At 47.4% G+C, this 17,048-nt stretch overlaps 2 protein-coding genes across 2 annotated transcripts in view; one reads left to right on the top strand and one right to left on the bottom strand.

The window, feature by feature from the left end:
- The first annotated feature begins 5,931 nt into the window (after positions 1–5,931).
- LOC119372254 (uncharacterized) lies at positions 5,932–7,605 on the top strand. Its single transcript, XM_037642729.2, has 4 exons — positions 5,932–6,319; positions 6,375–6,632; positions 7,027–7,252; positions 7,315–7,605. Exons 1-4 carry the CDS (start codon positions 5,978–5,980, stop codon positions 7,485–7,487), a joined length of 999 nt encoding a protein of 332 aa, XP_037498657.1. The 5' UTR covers positions 5,932–5,977; the 3' UTR covers positions 7,488–7,605.
- A 2,140-nt stretch (positions 7,606–9,745) lies between these two features.
- The window catches only part of LOC125760120 (degenerin unc-8-like), a 142,737-nt gene continuing 135,434 nt past the window's right edge, over positions 9,746–17,048 (bottom strand). Inside the window, exons 7-8 of the mRNA XM_049419827.1 lie at positions 10,740–10,803; positions 9,746–9,778 (exon numbers count right to left, since the gene is read on the bottom strand). Coding sequence (XP_049275784.1) covers positions 9,746–9,778; positions 10,740–10,803 — 97 coding nt within the window. The remainder of the gene's footprint in view (positions 9,779–10,739; positions 10,804–17,048) is intronic.

Here is a 17,048-nt window from a genome sequence, read left to right as displayed (position 1 = left end):
CACGCAGGAGAAATCGCAGCGGCGGGAGAGAGCCCACGGGGAGATGATAGTTTAATGCCAGCTGCAACTGCTTTGCTGTTATGAGTAAAGAAGACAACTCTTGGCATGTTTAGAATGATAGAAAGCTGAGCTAGTTGCTGACGGTATACGCGTGCAAACACGGGCACGAGAAGTTAGGACAACACAACCTGGCTTCTCTCTTGTGTATCTGTTTGCACACTTACCGTCCTTTAACATGTACTTGTTGTGTCTCGCGTAGGGAATTACATCATTTGGCCGAATGGTAGCACCAATGGACATTAGGGCAGCTTCGCACTGGTGGTGCCAATCCTGAAGGATGGGCGGCCTTCCTTAGCATAGCGGCCAAGCCTAACCAAGAGGTAGCCATGTATAAGCCCAGATATAGCCGTACGAGCATAGACAGGGGCAGCCAAGTTGAGGCTCTCTCTCTTTTTCTCGTTCTCGCGGCCGCAGCAACGCAATCGTATGCTTCCCATATGTTCTGCTACTGAATAACCGAGTGGTTACGACGGTCGCCTTCGCGGACCATGGGTACCCGGGTTCGAATCACGCCTCGCCAAGAAACTTATTTAATTCTTCTATTTCGCCGAGCAGAGTTTTCGGTTAACCCTTGCCTTCCTCCTCCTGGCCTCAGCACTCCTCGTTTTACTCAGATGGGCAAATTGGCGACGCATGGCAAACAGCAGCTGACACGTGCAGAAAGTGAACCTTAGCCGTCCCCCCCCCAAAAAAAAAAATCTGAGCTCTTAGTAATCAAAAGGAGGACCTGGAAGCATGACCCCTACAAGGGAGTGCACTCTACGATGGACAGCACAGTAAAGAAAAAAATCACAGCATATCCACGGAGTGAATGATGATGAGTGGGCGAAGCTGCGGAGGTTCATCGGTAAACCGTGAATCTTCCGTGAATTCTGCCCAGTACATCATCACCGACGTGAGATCGGGCGCGTTTATACTAAAGGTTCGATGAGTTATGACGACTTGCAGCTCACTTTAATTTTACATGTACGCTGTGAATTTTCATTGTTTAGAAAACCATTGCTTTAGAAAACATCTGGCGTCTTTCGTTAAGCAGCTGGCGTCTTTTCGTTTTGCTTTAGAAACATCTGGCGTTCTTTCGTTTTGCTTTTACAAAACATCTGGCGTCTTTCGTTGGTTTATTTCATCAATCGACGGCGTTTTGAACAAAATTTTTATTGTTTAATCACGCACAGGAGAAATCTCACCAGGCACTACCTTGGAGGTAAACAATGGCTGCTAATGGGAATGAGAGACAGAAGAAGTCGGCTTTTAGCTAACACTTACACTTCTACTTCTACTAACGTTTCCTACTGGAACATGCCAATGGCTGCTAATGGGGAATGAGAGACAGAAGAATTCGGCTTTTAGTTAAGGCGCACGCTGCGAATTTTTTATTGTTCAACAACGCACATGAAAAATCTCCCACCGGCACCACCTTGGAGGTCAAAGCGTAAGACTGGTTACGCACTACGACTACTACGACTACGACTACGAGGGACGAACGGGTGCCGCCTTAAGGAGCTTCGCCCCTAAAACCTTGTCCCTACTGTTTTCACAATAAGGGTTTTAGGAGTGCTCATCCAGCATAACACAGAAGCTTCAGACAATTTGCAGGCAACCGCACAACAAACAAGACTCCCTGGACCGCATTATCTGGGGATGCAGCAAGGACCCACTAGACCTCCTGGGACAGGCCTGGGAGAGAACGACCACGAGCCTGGACGCCCAGCTCAAACGCGGTGGCAAAGGCCTAAAGTTGTTCACTAATACTGCTGCTTCTAAGGAGAGTGGCAACTCGAAACAAAGAAACCAGACTTGTGCAAATTAATCTGTGAATTCATTAACAGCCAAGAAAGGGGGAAGGAAGGAAGGAAAACGGGAGAGAGGAAAGACAGGGATGTTAACCAGTTTGGCATAACCGGTATGCTACCCTGTACAGGGGGAAGGGATGGGGGAGATTAAAAGAACAGTAAAGAAAGAGAGAAAGAGAGGGGAACACACACGCACACACAACTTCACAGCGCAGAGCGGCAGTCTTGTGCGGTATGCGGCATCATTAAAAAGTCTACAGCCGCTCGTGTAAGCCTGTTGTCCTTAGGAATTTGAGCAATGCCTTGGTTGCTTGAATTCTCGATGACTTATCAGGATGACATTGTAGAACTGTTTCTAGTGTCAACGGTCTGTTGTGAAGACGAGCGAGAGCGAATATGAGGGATCGTCTCTGCGTATCGTAGCGAGGACAGTCGCAGAAGATATGCTGCAAGGTCTCCTCGGTGCCGCAGGCGTCGCAGGACAGAAGGAGCGCTATAGGGTGACATTCTAAATACTCATATTTGGTCAATGCAAGCGATGCCATCCCTCTTCCACACGAGCAATGTCAATTATCTCCCTTTGTGGCGATGCCACTTTTAATAGCGAAGCTGTTTAGCAAATCGTTCCTTGTATCTCGTGTCATCAAACCCTCATCATCATAAACGGGTTACTCACCACTGGTCCACTAAAAATGAAGACGGCAACAGTTAGCCCAACAAATGACTGCGAAGCGACGGCGGCGAGCCGAAGACCCCGAGTATGTACAACAAGCGAATACGGGGGAAAGGGAAAGGCAACAGCGGCTACGAGAAGACCCCGAAGCGATGGAAGGCCTACGCCAACGACGGCGGGCCCATAAGTCTATGAGAGGGGCGAGCGCTTAATTTCAGCGCGAGGTTCTGTCTCTGGAGTTTGGACATCCGTGTTGTGTCTGTGACAGTCTGTGGTTTAAATCGAGCCTCTGCTCTGAGAATCAATGGAGAAACAACTTCGCATTACCTAGCTATAGCCCAACAACGACCTTGAAGCAATCTAGAAGTAGCCTGCATCACCTAACTTAGGCCTAGAAACAACCTAGAAACACCCAAATTAGTCTTCAGAATCGTCCAGTTTCCTGGTTTCAAGCCTTCCGCACCTTAGTGCAAGCTTCGCCAACTTTTTTAACACGAAAGTGTTTTATGCCGGGGTCCACCAAGATTTCAGTGACGTATTTCCGTCACGGAAATGACGCCGAAAAATTTACACGATCAGATGGCAAAGAAAAAAAGTTCCGTCAACGGGCATCGAACCCACGACCATAGAGTTTCCTAAAATTAACTAGAGGGGACTCTGGCGCTGCGACTGTACAGCTACCATGGGAATGATGGGTAGTACACAAATTTGCCTAGTCTTCGTGCTTGCGGGCTTCAAACGTACTTGTGGCTTTGTTTATTGCTGTGCTTTGGCATTCGTTTCGGATAAAAAAATAGACCGTTGTGAATTTCGTGACCAGGTTTGATTTGGTGAGCCTAAAAAAGTTAAAGTGGTAAAGTGGAACTGCTGACTTTTGCTGAACTTCGTTTTGCGTCAAAGTGGATGCAGCCGACTCGGAGCCAAACGGAGCCAAAAGAACAAAGTTTAGACAAATTTGTGTACTACCCATCATTCCCATGCTGGCTGAAGCGTCATGCGTTGCAGCTCCCATAGACACTAGCGCCAGAGTTCCCTCTAGTAAGTATTGTAGGAAACTCTATGCCCACGACCACTCTGTCCGCAACAATAGTTGCCGGGTACGCCATCCACTGCGCCACACTCACAGACTCTAGCGCCTTTACAAACACGCATTTTATATGTACCGCTCTCCCGGTTGGCGGGGTGGTGTTGCCCTCTGGGAGTGGTAAAGAAAGTAACTCGTCATTACTGTGGACTCCGCGATTAGCACCTGCAACGCGTTACACGTCCGTCCCATTCGGTGCGTTTTCAATGGAAGTTCAATTTTGTCAATGCCTTAACACACCGCGAGGTGGTGACCTTTTCCCAAGCGTCGTAAAAGCGTCGGCCTAGCTCATAGCATCGCGCTAATCCAAACCAAAAATAGCTCTGCGACGCGCGTCTGCGTCACCTGGCTGTAACACCGCGTTCCCCGCTCACGCGCTCGCCCCGGGAAAAATCGCGGCCGGGCTACCGGGGCGGCACGACGCGCTTTGCGTTTGCCTCTAGTCCGGCCGGGGTGTTCAATCACATTTTAACATGCCGCGGGATGGCGACCAAGTTCCGCGTCCAATATGAGACGCCCTTCTGGCTATCACACCTCGTTCTCTGATTACGCTTTCACCGCTAACTACTACAGTTACCGCAAGGGTTTGTTTAATCATTCAACATGGACGCTAGTCGTCGGGATGGAGATGTACCACCAATCATCAAAGTGGGTGCATACACGTTAAACGGTGCCACAGCTGCCAGACATCAATATACATTGTGCAAACTGTCTTATATCAATTTACAGTAAACATCAGTTACTTATGTAAGGGCACGCTTTACTATTCCTATGACGGAGGAATCAACCATATTTTTTTTAAAACTCAGGCTTGCAAGGATTAGTACGCCGACGCGTAGACTTATCACCGCAGTGTAAGCTAAGCTGACTCATGGTTATCGTCCCTTAATTATGTTCTTGTACTCTGCTCTTTTAGTCTGGTGCTTATGCATCTGCCTGTCTGCCCGATGTATTCGCGTCCGCAAGACAACGGTATGCGGTATTTAACGCCCTCCTCACAAGATACGAAGCGATTTTGGTGTCGAATACTGCACGAATGTCCTTCTTTGCTATTGCACGGGTTAGTTTTTTTGCAAAGGAATGATAGTTTTAGTGGAGCCGAAAAGACGACATCCACACCTACACGCTTCTCCTTCAGGTTATGGAACGTCTGGTGAGTGCAGATTATTCTTGTCCCCCTGCCGGACCGTTTTCATTTTTTTGCAACAAGCCTTGAGCCACAGAGACCACAAAGGTGGTAGGCTTCGCCTAAGATGTCGAGCCCGTTTCCGGCTGTCTGAAGGAAATCCGCATTGGCGTTGCCAATGAACCAACTAGAAGAAAGGCATTGCAGGTAATCAGCCGCCTCGGCCGACGCACTAGTTGCGCACTCAATAACAGTGTTCTCTTGCCAGCGGCAACTCGTGCACTCCTCATGATTAAACTCCTGCCCAAAAATATGCTGGCAGGAATACACGACGAAAGAAGAGAATCGAGGGCGGAACGACAAGCCTTTCATGATCGCCCAAACGTATACTGTATGCTAACGCTGCTCGACCGGCCACGGGGAACCTATTACCGCAGCCACCGTAAAAAAAAAAAAAAAAAGCCTCAGCCTTAGAAGCACAAGAAGCCGCCCCCAGTCCAGGCAACTAATTACATCTTGAGCGATTCTAAGGGGGCCGATGGCGGCCAACATCCTCACAAATAAGAAACGCAGCAATAAGATGCCCACAGTGTGGCCCGAGGTTTCATTGACCCTGGACTGGAAGGGATCACCGCACAGCCGTGAATAAAAGTTTTCTCTCGTCTCCCACTCGGCTTACCCAACTTCTGTGGCGGCCGAGTTTTGTGCGACGCCAGCCCTGCTTGGGGCAACTCCGATGTTGAAAAAACAATCGGAAGTGAGAATGCATGTCAACTACTTGAAAAATATGTGTGCTTAAGGAGAACAGACAGACAATCCGTTAGAGTGGGGTAAGACAATGGTGGCGCTTGAGAAAGGGGCGTATAGCCGAATGCGCAGTCGTGTGGCCATTCTTTCACGCGGACCAGCCTTCTTTTCAAAGACGGAGGCATCAGTCGCTGATTGGGTTCCAAAAAGGTCTCTGAAATTTTCTTCTTCTTTTGGAATCCCCAGAAACAGTGCGAGACTCACTGAGCATGGCATTGCGGTAGCATTACTGTTTCGCAAACAGGCGAAGCTGAAACTTTAATGACATCATAACCAAATAAGAACATCATGTAAAGATATATGGCGGAGGAGCTTAGCGAATGAAAGTATAAGGCTTTCGAGCCTTTCATGGATGATGAAGTGACTGACATACAACTGACTGCCATGTGCACGAGCTTGAGTATCATCATTCGCGTTCCATCAGGCCGTCAGCCATGGCACAGCTCGTCGTCGGCGCCATCCTGTCTGTGATGTGCTGCTGGGCGTGTCAGGCTGCTGCCGCGCCCAATAGCGGCAAGCCGGCGGCCGCTCTGGCCTCGGTGCTGACGGTGCTCAAGCGTGCGGCTAGCGTCACGCCGAAGAACCTGAGCCTGGACGAGCGCGAGCCCGTGCTTACGCTGACCTGCACCGTGGGATACAGCAACTTCGGCGCAGTATTCTGGACGCTGTACGACCGCGACCTGCGCGACATCGGCCACGTCGAGGAAAGTAGCGCACTCATGGACGACGGCCGTACCATCGCCAAGGTGTCCGTGCTGCGCATCGGCGGCTGGCAGGCGAGTGTGCAAACACTAAGCGCCTCGGTATCCACAATAATCCAACGGGATGCAGGTGCTGCCCACCGAGTCCGGCGCCTACCCATTCAAGTGCAACACTTTCGCCGACTTCAAGGTGGCCTCGGACACGGCCCTGGTGCACAGCCAGCTGACCGACACGTGCACGCCCTCGGACGGCAAGTGCGAGGCCCGGGGCGCGCGCTGCGTGCAGGGACGCTGCGCATGCGTCGACGAGCGCCACCCGCTGCGCCTGCGCTCCCTGCACACCGTGTGCTGGCCCAAGGTCCGTCTCGGAGGCCGCTGCTATTTCCAGGTTTGTTGACAGGTCCTATATGGCACAGCCGATGGAGCGCCCCTAGGGTGGTCGAAATTATCCGAGGCCTTCCATTACGGATTGCTTCATAGCCATATCGTGGTTTTGGCACGTAAAACACCACATCCTGCGAGAAGCTTATGTCTTTATTCTCAGCGAGAGACGGAGAGATTCAGCAGTTGATGTCCTCACTCTCTAGCGTTGCGTCCTTCTCACTTGAGGAGCCAAGCGGCCGCGGCGTGCTCACGTGGTCATTATAGTGGTGCCTGAGAAAAGAGTAGCCGTCCTGGTGACTCCCGGTGAAGACAAACGTATTTTGTTAGCTGTGAGCATCTGGGGCAACAACGGCTCGAGACAATGCAGAATTGATTGTGCAGGATATGATGACATGCAGGAGCAGTGCAGCGCGGCGGGGCACAGCGAGTGCGTGGTGAACCTTGGCTGGTGCGCATGCCGCGAAGGGTTCGCTCGCTCGGCCGACAGCTGCAAAGCCAAGCCCGAAGGTGGTCTGTGGGCGCGCTGTGCGAGGCACGCCGACTGCCGGTCGGCCAATGCGCGCTGCGTGTACAGCCACTGCGAGTGCCCCAGCGGAACGCTGCTTGCCACCAAAGACGCCACCGGTGAGCCTCTCTGTGGCGCGGCAGCAGTGATTCGCGCTAAGGGAGCACTCATCGTTGTGCAGAGTGCCTGAACGCGACCACGGTTGCCATGGCGTCTCCCGAGAAGATGCTTGCCCCGGCGGCCGCCATACCCTGGCACTTGGCGCCCATGGCGGCCTTGCAAGAGGCTCCCGAGGTGCCTTCGTTCGGCAAGCCGCACAAGCATATCCGCGACTCACCCATCGACGACGACTGAAGGAACCAATCGGAGCACGGCAATAAATTCTGCTGAATATTTCAACATAATGAGCTCATTAAAATGGACGTTCTTGGCGGCTGGTGTTATCGCTCGTAATAAAGATTCCTTGTGCATTTCTCTAAGAAAGTGGAAAGCCAGTTGCTTCTCAGTCGATTGCGTTGATTCCTCCCTCCCTCAGATTTGTTATCATCATCATCATCATCATCATCATGGTATTGATGCTCCTTACATAGTGACGCCTCCAGAATCGGCCCACCAGCTGTGACGATGCCTTGACGCGAATTTTCGGACCGTTCGTGTTGGCGCCGACGAAGCCTCCTGAAGCGTACGTCGTCCACGCCGTGAAAACCCTTTCGTCAAGCATTATATTTTGCTCCTAAGTTCTGGCATAGTTTTCACTAATGATTTCTGTGTTTTTTTTTGTTATTTCTTTCCTCTTCAGGTCGATGCCTCCTCTATATTTTCAGGGGCGAAGCTCCTTATGCCGTGGGTCAGTCCATCCTCCCTTTTGTAGCGTTGTAGTGGCCACCTCTAGCTTGTGAGAAGCGCGCGTTCTGGTATGCATTAGAAGAAGAAGACGACGTTGACGAGTGAGACTCTCGTGCGTGTTCGCCTGTGTGGCATTCTTTCTTCTTTACTGCGCGCGTTCTGGTATGCAGCAGCAGAAGAAGACGACGTTGACGAGTGAGACTCTCGTGCGTGTTCGCCTGTGTGGCATTCTTTCTTCTTTACTGCGCGCGTTCTGGTATGCAGCAGCAGAAGAAGACGACGTTGACGAGTGACACTCTCGTGCGTGTTCGCCTGTGTGGCGTTCTTTCTTCTTTACTACGTCTCGTGTTTTCAACGACACCCGAAGACAACATTTCAGAAGTAACGCGCCATGAGGCTCCCTCTTGGCGGAGTCGCCAGATGGAAGACAAGGCTGCGGAACGGAGGGCACAGAAGGCGGCGGCAGCGCGCGCTCGCAGACAGAATCCTGAGGTGAGAGCCCGCGAGGCCGAAGCTGCACGTCGACGCCGCGAAGCAGATTCCGCCGTTCGAGCCCGCGAGGCCGAAGCTGCTCGACAAGCTGCACGGCTGCGGCGCGAATCGGATCTTCAAAATGTGAAGGAGCGTGAAGCGGCGAGAAAGCGCGCGTACCGGCAGGCAGAGCCCGAGGCTGTGCGAGCACGTGAAGTGGCTGCAAAACGCATCAGGCGGACTCTGCCCGAAGGCGCCGACGCGCGCTTTCAGCGGGACTTCCTTGATTACAGTTTCGGCCATAGTTGCGGTGTGTGCAACAGATTGTGGTTCTCGAACAATCTAGTCACAATATCTTCCATCAAGAAGGACCACGCTCGCGCCAATGCCATCGCCGTGCTGCAGCGCGAGTTCGCTTCGCCCCACTCATCATCATTCACCACGTGGATATGCTGTGATTTTTTTTTCTCTATACACATCATCCCATGTGGCACTGGCAAGACGTTCTCGAAATGCAGACATGGTGTTAGTACTTACGAGCCGATAAGAGAACGCTTGATGTACTTGTTTTTGTTTTTCAACTGCGGTAGCAATGAATATAAACAAAGGTAAGTGGTCACTAATTGCGTATAATAAAACGCCAGATTTTACAGAGGACACATCAAAGTTAGTTAAGAACAAGTCTAATGCAGTGTCACATGTGCCGTAACTCGCGTAGGCGATGTTATAACATTTTGACAGAGATGAATATTTAGGAGAGATTCTAACTCTAATTTCATCTGATTCTGGGTAATCATATTTATGTTTAGGCCACCTCCAAGAATTATTTGGCAATTATTATGGTTAACAAATTCTAACAGAGAATCTAATACGATAAAAACAGCAAATAATTTCCCGATGGAGGCCGGTAGCAAACAAAAAATTATATTGCTACATTTAACTACGATAGCTTCATAGTGCTGATTAGTATAACAGAATTCAGAAGGAAGCTCAGAGGTAAATGAATTTGAAACCAGCATTGAAACACCTACCCCACGTCTATCACGGCGGTTCATGTAAAAGGATTTGTAACCGAGAAAACTATACACATGATCTTTTGAAGCAAACCATGTTTCCGAAAACATCACAACACCAAATCAACATTCTGTTTCGCCAAAAAAGCAGTCAAGTTCATCTCTCTTGTTTCTACCAGATCTAAGGTTAAAATGTATGCAACTGTAGCAATTCGAACCGTGGCTTCGCATGATGGTATCTAAGTCAGAGAAATTTACTCGGTCCACGAAAAACAACACAGGTTAGAAGATAAGTTGGCCATCAGAATCCAAGTGCTGGAGAGTTTATCAAGGTCAATCGTGCAGCGGATGACAACCGCAGATTTCGTTTTCTTGCTTTCGAACAAGAACTTTCCGGTTCGCATGCCAAGCGAAGCGTTAATCATTTGCATTTGCCCATTCTCTCACGTCACGCAGTAGTTTCCGGTTCTGTACGGTCATGTTTTCACAGACTGAAACGTCAGAGCGCATGTTTCGTAAAAACTGCGTTTTTCGATCCATCTGTCTCGCAGAGAGAGGTGTGAAAATCGGAGAATGATTCCAGGTACTTTGCCTTGTCGCGAAGGCAACCTGTGTACCGCCTCGACATCAGTAGCGGTCCGCTCTGACAAGCTCACCGATTTTGCTACTTGATTTAGCTTTGTGATGAGATTTTAGTTCTCAGTTACTGGTATTCCATGCACTTCAACGTTAAGCTTCCTGCTGCGCCATTCAAGATCGTTTACAGATGCCTTGAGTTAGCAACGCTCTTCTGACTGTCACATCGCTTTCTCTGATTACGCTTTCACCGTTTACTACTACATCTACCACAAATGATTGTTTGATCATTGGTCATGGACGTTAGTCGTCGGCATAGAGATGTGCCACCAAGCGTCAACGTGGGTGCATCCACGTTGAACTGTGCTATAGCTGCCAAACACCAATATTATTTGTGCAAGCTCTCTTACATCAACGTACAGTAAACATTCAACCACTTCTGTAAAGACACGTTTTACTTCCGTGTTATACTGATTCCTGTGACGCAGGGATCAACCATGTTTTTTCCTTCAAGTGACGCTTAGTAAGCTTGTACATTCGTGCGAAGTGAACGGACATTCACGTGTGTGTGCGAATGCCCGTGTGTGTACGTGATGACGCGTTCAGTTACTCTCGTTACCAGTAACACCGCCGTTTATAGTACACGCGCACTTTTGCGTTAGGTATTTCCGAGAAACATAAGAGCCCAAAGTTGACTTGCCTGCATGAAGAGAATCTCATCGGGCCAGGGGTCCTGAGTGACGGATGTCTCGAACTGGCTCTCCCTATGACGAAAGTGAACAGCGTTCTTTCAACACTTAAGACGCAGCATTTGTGTGATCATGTCTGCCATAGATGCGGTGCATGGGTGTGCTTTCCTAAAGACGTGCGAATATTGATTTGAGGGTGTCGAGAGACAATGCAAGAACGAGTTGGTCGGGCATTCCCTGACGTCAGTGTATCTACTGTGCCCTGAAACCATTTATGTGCTATTTGAAACGGGAGATTTTATAATCACTGACATGAGTTGCCGTTTCTGAGCTTCGACGGGCAATTTTGTAAAGGTGCACCGCAGTGACACATGCACTGTACATACAGTGGTTGCCCCGAAGCGCATGAATATCGCACAGCTTTTCTTACATAATGTTGTCCTTCTGTGGAGTTATACACGAAAAATGTGCTCGAAATGTGACACTGACATTTACGCTGAACAATCAAAATGTCCCTCACGCATTCACATTTTTTCACGTATATGCTTTCTCAACGCGTTAACGCTGCCAGCAGGCAAAAAAAAAAAAATAACGCCAGGCCTGCGCTGAAATCGCAGCACAGTCACAGCGAAAGCTGGAAGAGTGGCGTTTCTAGAGCCCGTTGTAAGCTCTCTTGGGGCTACAATACAAGTACACTAGAAAGGTACCCACTACGCCACAAATCACAATTTTTGTGAAGTTGGGAAACACCTACTAAGCCATTATTCGTCATTCTGCGGAGAAGCGAGGCACCAGCTACACGTCTGTAAGGCATTATGTGAACTTTGTTGACGCGACGACTGATGACGATGAAGAATTATGGCTCAGCCCTTTGTAATGGGTTGGAAGCTTTAAACGGCCCACCAGTTATGTAATTTGCATTGGGTGACGCCCGGTCGCTATTTCCTTGTCCCGTCATGCTGTATAACATACGTTGACATGGGAGAGAGACGGGGCGGGGGTGCGAAGATCTTTACTGAGACCCCGAGGAAATGGATCATGCGCTTATGGGCTTCCTTGGCAACCAATACAAGTGCACTTGCGAGGAACCCACTGCGCTATAAATCATTGTAATTTTTGAGAATTAGGGCAGCAGGCACTGCGCAATTTTTCGTCATTCTACGGAGTGCCGTGGTATCTGCTAAACGCATGTAAGGCATTATGCGCTCTTTGTTGATGCTGTGCCTGATGACGACGAAGAATTATGGCAGAGCGCTTTGTAATGGGTTGGAAGCATTCAACAACCTACTCGTTGCACAATTCGCATTGTGTAACGCCTGGATACAGAATTCGCGTTGTGCGACGCTTAGTGCTTATTTTACTCTTCTACCACGCTCTATTGCATATGCTAATGTGGTTCCTTCCTGACATGAAGCCTGTATAGGACCTTTTTGCAAAGCAGTTTCAAGCACCGGCATGGCTCAGAGGCTGAATACTGGGCTCCCACGCAGAGGGCCCAGGTTCGAACCTCGTTCCATCCTGGAATTTTTTTCTTGTTTCGTTTTTTTTTTTCTTATTTCGAGCGATACTGGTTACGGACACCGGCGGTGGCGGCGGCGGCGGACAACTACGGCGCCAGAAACGGCCGGTGAAATGGTCTCATAACAGCTTTCGCTGTAAAACGCAAATGGAAGTGATATCTCCTGCAAGGTGGCCAAGTAACACGCAAAAAAGGCCTTCGCCTCACTGCCAAGACGAGCTGTCCCCGTGTATACGGCACATGCTATAGCCGCGTTGTCGGTGGACGTTGGGGATTTATTTCCATACGGCACATGGCGAAATCTGCCACTGTGCGGGAGGCGATTGGCTCGGTGTGCTGTCTTTTCAAAATGGTCGCCTTATTACGGCCGATCATTTTATGGAGCTAATGACATGCTACTTAGGTTCTGCATTTGTTAGTTTTACCAGTAAAAGTTATATATAGAAAAAAACGGACTTGCAATGGGTCGTGTGTGGCGCCCATTTTGTGTGAAATTTGTTTTGCAAATTCTGACCGCATGCTTAAGCAAGAATTCAACTGTTCACATGTTTTAAAAGTAATTATATATGTTAAAATTTTATTGTTTTTGTCTTGGTCCCCGTAAATGTTAGCAACGCGGAAGCAGCTCGCAGTGTCCTGAACTGTTGGGAACAGTGTTCGCCCTCATTGTCATTCGCGATGGAACTTCCTGACAATGACACGCACCAGTTTTTAGATTTAGCCCTGTACTTCAGTTGTGACGACCACATTTGCTGGGAGCATAAACCGCGATCTCATGTCATACTAAACTTGTGAAGCGGGGCATTGCTTCCTCTTGCCTCAAATCGGCTCTGCCATGCACTCATAAGATTGGCCATAGCTTGGACCTTCAGATCTCATGACTCCCTTCCAGTTGGCTTGTTTCTGTGGCGTCAGGATTTCTTAAGAATCGTAATGCCTCATCGCATGTGTCGCCACGACAGAGGCCTAACAATTATGTTCTCATGCCATACCATTTCGCACGTTCTCAAGATGATAGGGTTAAACCACGTTTTCATAGCACCCATGAAGCTTTCCCGTTTGTGTGCCCTTGCAAGTGGACATACCAAGAAAACTGTGTGCGGGAAGAAACATGTCAAACCGGGATAGTCTATAAGATTCCACTCGGGAAAGATTACATCGGCCGATGCCTTAATGACAGGCTGAGAGAGAGCCTGGCGTGGCCGAAGGATGATGGGGCGCACCCTGTGCACTGCAGAAAATGCGGTTGCACAAAATGTTTCAAGTGCGCTATCGTAATGGGAAGTTTTCATAACAAACATCGGTTGCAAGTGAGGGTCTGCACTTTCTTCAGAACCGCTTCGCTGCAAATTGTGCGTCCGCAGCTTCACGGAGCGATGTTTACAGCAAGCGAGACGGTTCGCAGTAGCGTTTTTCGCCGCGCCTTCCTCTGCAACCACTGACGACCACAGCAGCTTACTCTTGCTGCCGCTCGCAGTGCTATTTTTCATTTTTTTTTTCATTTATTTACCCTAAGGGCCCGAAGTGGGCATTACATAGGGGGGTGTAACAATTCATATGAACATCCAAAAAGTGTAAATAGAAAACAAAAACAAAATAATAGAAGAACATCCTGTAGACAAAATTTGCTAGTAGTACGCACAGCAATTCCTACGTTGTACAGAAAAATAAACCTACATCATATGTAAACAAAAGAAAAGAACAAAAGAGCATCCTGAAGAGAAAGTTTGCTAGTAGTACGCACAGCATTTCCTACGTTATGCAAAAAATAAAACTTACATCATACGACTTGCATATTAAGGCATCGTAACAATATGGCAAGGAAGTGTTTAGAGATTTTTAAGTTTTTACTAGCTCCAACGCCTCATTTAGAGCGACCTTGAATGCAGAGTGGTCAGTTATTTCTGCTATATTACTTGGGAGACTATTCCATTCTGAAATGGCTAGGTGCAGGCATGAAAACTGTAATAGGTTAGTGCGTGCAAAAGGTTGTTGAACCTTAAATTTGTGATTGATGCGTGGAAAAATCTTTTTGGCGGTTAAGATGTGAGCTTGAGAGAATGTACTTGGTTGGTGGAAAAGCTGATGGAAAAAGGTTAACAGGCATATTTTCCTTCTAGTCTGCAATGGAATGAGACCGAGGTCACGCTTTATTTTTCTGATGCTTAATTGCTGCGAATAATTACCTGTAATAAAGCGTGCTGCCTTGTTCTGCAAATATTCTAATTTGTTAATAAGATACATCTGGTGCGGGTTCCATATTAATGAGGCGTACTCAAGTTTCGGGCGAAGTATGGTAGTGTATGCAAGAAGTTTAGTGCTACTGTCAGCCTGACGAAGCGTATGACGAAGGAAGCCAAGCGATTTAAATGTTGCAGAAACAACAAAATCCACATGATTTTGCCAAGACAAATTTGGGGAAAGATGCATACCTAGATATTTAAACGAATGTGTACTTTCTAAGGCTTCACCATTAAGAATGTAAGTATGCTCTGTAATTTCTGCACAGGTGGTAAATCTCATAAGCTTAGTTTTAGTAGTATTGGCGCTCATTTGCCACTGCAAACACCATCTTTCAATCGTATACAAGTCTTCTTGTAACTTGGCACAGTCATCCTTACACCTTATCTGTCAGTACAAAACGCAGTCACCTGCATATAGCCGGATTTGCGAGTGTATACCTTGATGAATGTCATTTATATAAATGAGAAATAGAGTGGGTCCTAAAACAGAACCCTGAGGCACTCTGGAGATAACAGGTTGAAATGATGAACGGACGGTGTTAATCACAACGGCTTGCCGTCGGTTACTTAAATATTCTTTGACCCAGTTTACTACTTTTGCGTTAATATTAATCAGCTTCATCTTATATACTAAGCGGTTATGGGACACACGGTCAAATGCTTTGGTGAAATCGATAAAAATGGCTTCGGTTTGTATAAGTTCTTGAAGGTAGAGGTTTATGTCTGTAGTTAGTTCAAATAGCTGAGATTCGCATGATCGGCCACGCTGAAAACCATGCTGATTGGGGAAAAGAATGGAATTGTTAGTAATGTACTGCATGATTTGAGAAGATAAGACATGTTCAAGTAGTTTACACACAACAGACGTTAAAGATATGGGTCTGTAATTGGTTAGTTTGTTTTTGTCACCACTTTTATATATTGGTATCACATGTGCTAATTTCCAGTCGTCTGGAATTTCGCCAGTGCTAAGAGACTGCTGGAACAATAGTGTCAGTATAAGAGCAGAATTGTGTTTCGTCATTTTTAGTAGCTTAGTACAAATACCGTCAGGACCTGGACTAGAAAATGATTTTAAACGCTCGATAGCTTTAACAATACCATCACAGGTCACAGTAACAGATTCCATAACCGTTAAAATATCAGAAAACGTTTGTGACATGTTGAGGGGTTTTCCTTCATTAAATACACTACTAAAAAAGTCATTAAAGCGATCAGCAACATCACTTGCATCAATTTCAGCACCAGACTCGGCGTCAAACAAAGGTAATTCTTTAGGGGTAGCAGGAGAAATGACATTCCAAAATTTCTTTGGATCTGTTTTTAAAAATTGCGACATATCCTGGTTGAAAAACTTATATTTTGCAGCCTCAATCTGTTGTGCACATTCTTTAGAGAACGACAAGTATTGTGATCTAGTTTCAAGGGATTTTGTGCGCGTTGCTTTTCGAAACAAGCGCTTCTTTTTATTCAAGGATCGCTTAATCTCTCTGGTAAACCACGGCTTGTCGCCTGTGTCATAGATCCATCTTTTTGGAATGTATCTCTCCCGTAGCCTTAACAGTTCATCACGAAAACGGATCCAGTTATCATGCAACGAGCAAGTTTCATATGTTTCCAAAAATGATAAATAAAATTCAAAGAGCTCAAAGTTGAAGCCTTCGGCATCCGCTCTAAAATAATCATAAATCTCTTTTCTTTGTCGCAGTTTCTTCAAAGTTTGCGTATTAAAGGTGCAATGTATAATGCGATGGTCACTGATATGCTCTAGAACATCTACGGTTACATGTTCAGGGTGTGTTGTTAGGAACAGGTCAAGAATTGCATCGCCTCGTGTGGGTGTTTGAATAAATTGAGATAACTGAAAATATTCTAAAAGGTCGATGAAATCTGCACATTCGCGCGTGTGACGTGTGCCTGGCGTGGTCAAAGTAGACCACTCTATACCTGGAAAGTTAAAATCACCGGCTAAAATGACAGGAGAGTTATTATATGTGGATTGGACGGAGCCTAGGACACTGCAGTTCCTCAAAGAAATTTTCTAGAAAATCGGGCGGCCTATATAGCATGCTCTAATAACCAGAGTTAAAGCTGGCAAATAACATGCAACCCAAACAATTTCAAGAATACTATCAGTAGTTATAACTTTCACCTTGATATGCTTTCTTATGGCTATTATGACACCGCCACCCTTTCTTTCCGCGCGGTCTTTGCGAAAGATACTAAACAATTTTGAAATTTGTAATTCGCAGTTATTAACTTCGGGGGTTAACCATGTTTCGGTGCCGGTTATAACAACGTCTGCATTACATGCGTGTATGAAGGAAGCCAGGTGATCTTGTTTGCTAAGAATGCTACGAAAGTTGGCGGAAATTATGGAAACATTAGGTGTTCCCGTGTCTTTTTGTCCATTGCGACTGCGTCAGGCGTTATCTTTTCGTTGGGTGCATTCCACGACGTTTTCCGCAGAATGTTGGTACCGGTATGTTTTCCTACCTATCTTTAGTTTATCGAAAGATAGCTTGAACCTTACGCCGGGTTGACAATTCGCCCGACCA

This window comes from Rhipicephalus sanguineus, chromosome 10 (genome assembly GCF_013339695.2).
Source record: "Rhipicephalus sanguineus isolate Rsan-2018 chromosome 10, BIME_Rsan_1.4, whole genome shotgun sequence".
In the NCBI taxonomy this organism is placed as follows: Eukaryota; Metazoa; Arthropoda; class Arachnida; order Ixodida; family Ixodidae; genus Rhipicephalus; species Rhipicephalus sanguineus.
Note: the sequence above shows the minus strand (reverse complement) of the source record. Positions and strands in the feature narration are given on the sequence as shown.

What these genes read in the sequence shown, in the direction of transcription:
- LOC119372254 (XM_037642729.2), top strand. Translation starts at nt 5,978, where the DNA reads ATGGCACAGCTCGTCGTCGGCGCCATCCTGTCTGTGATGTGCTGCTGG. An exon ending in GAGGCCGCTGCTATTTCCAG is followed by an intron (nt 6,633 to 7,026) that starts GTTTGTTGACAG and finishes GATGACATGCAG; the next exon opens with GAGCAGTGCAGCGCGGCGGG. An exon ending in TGCCACCAAAGACGCCACCG is followed by an intron (nt 7,253 to 7,314) that starts GTGAGCCTCTCT and finishes ATCGTTGTGCAG; the next exon opens with AGTGCCTGAACGCGACCACG.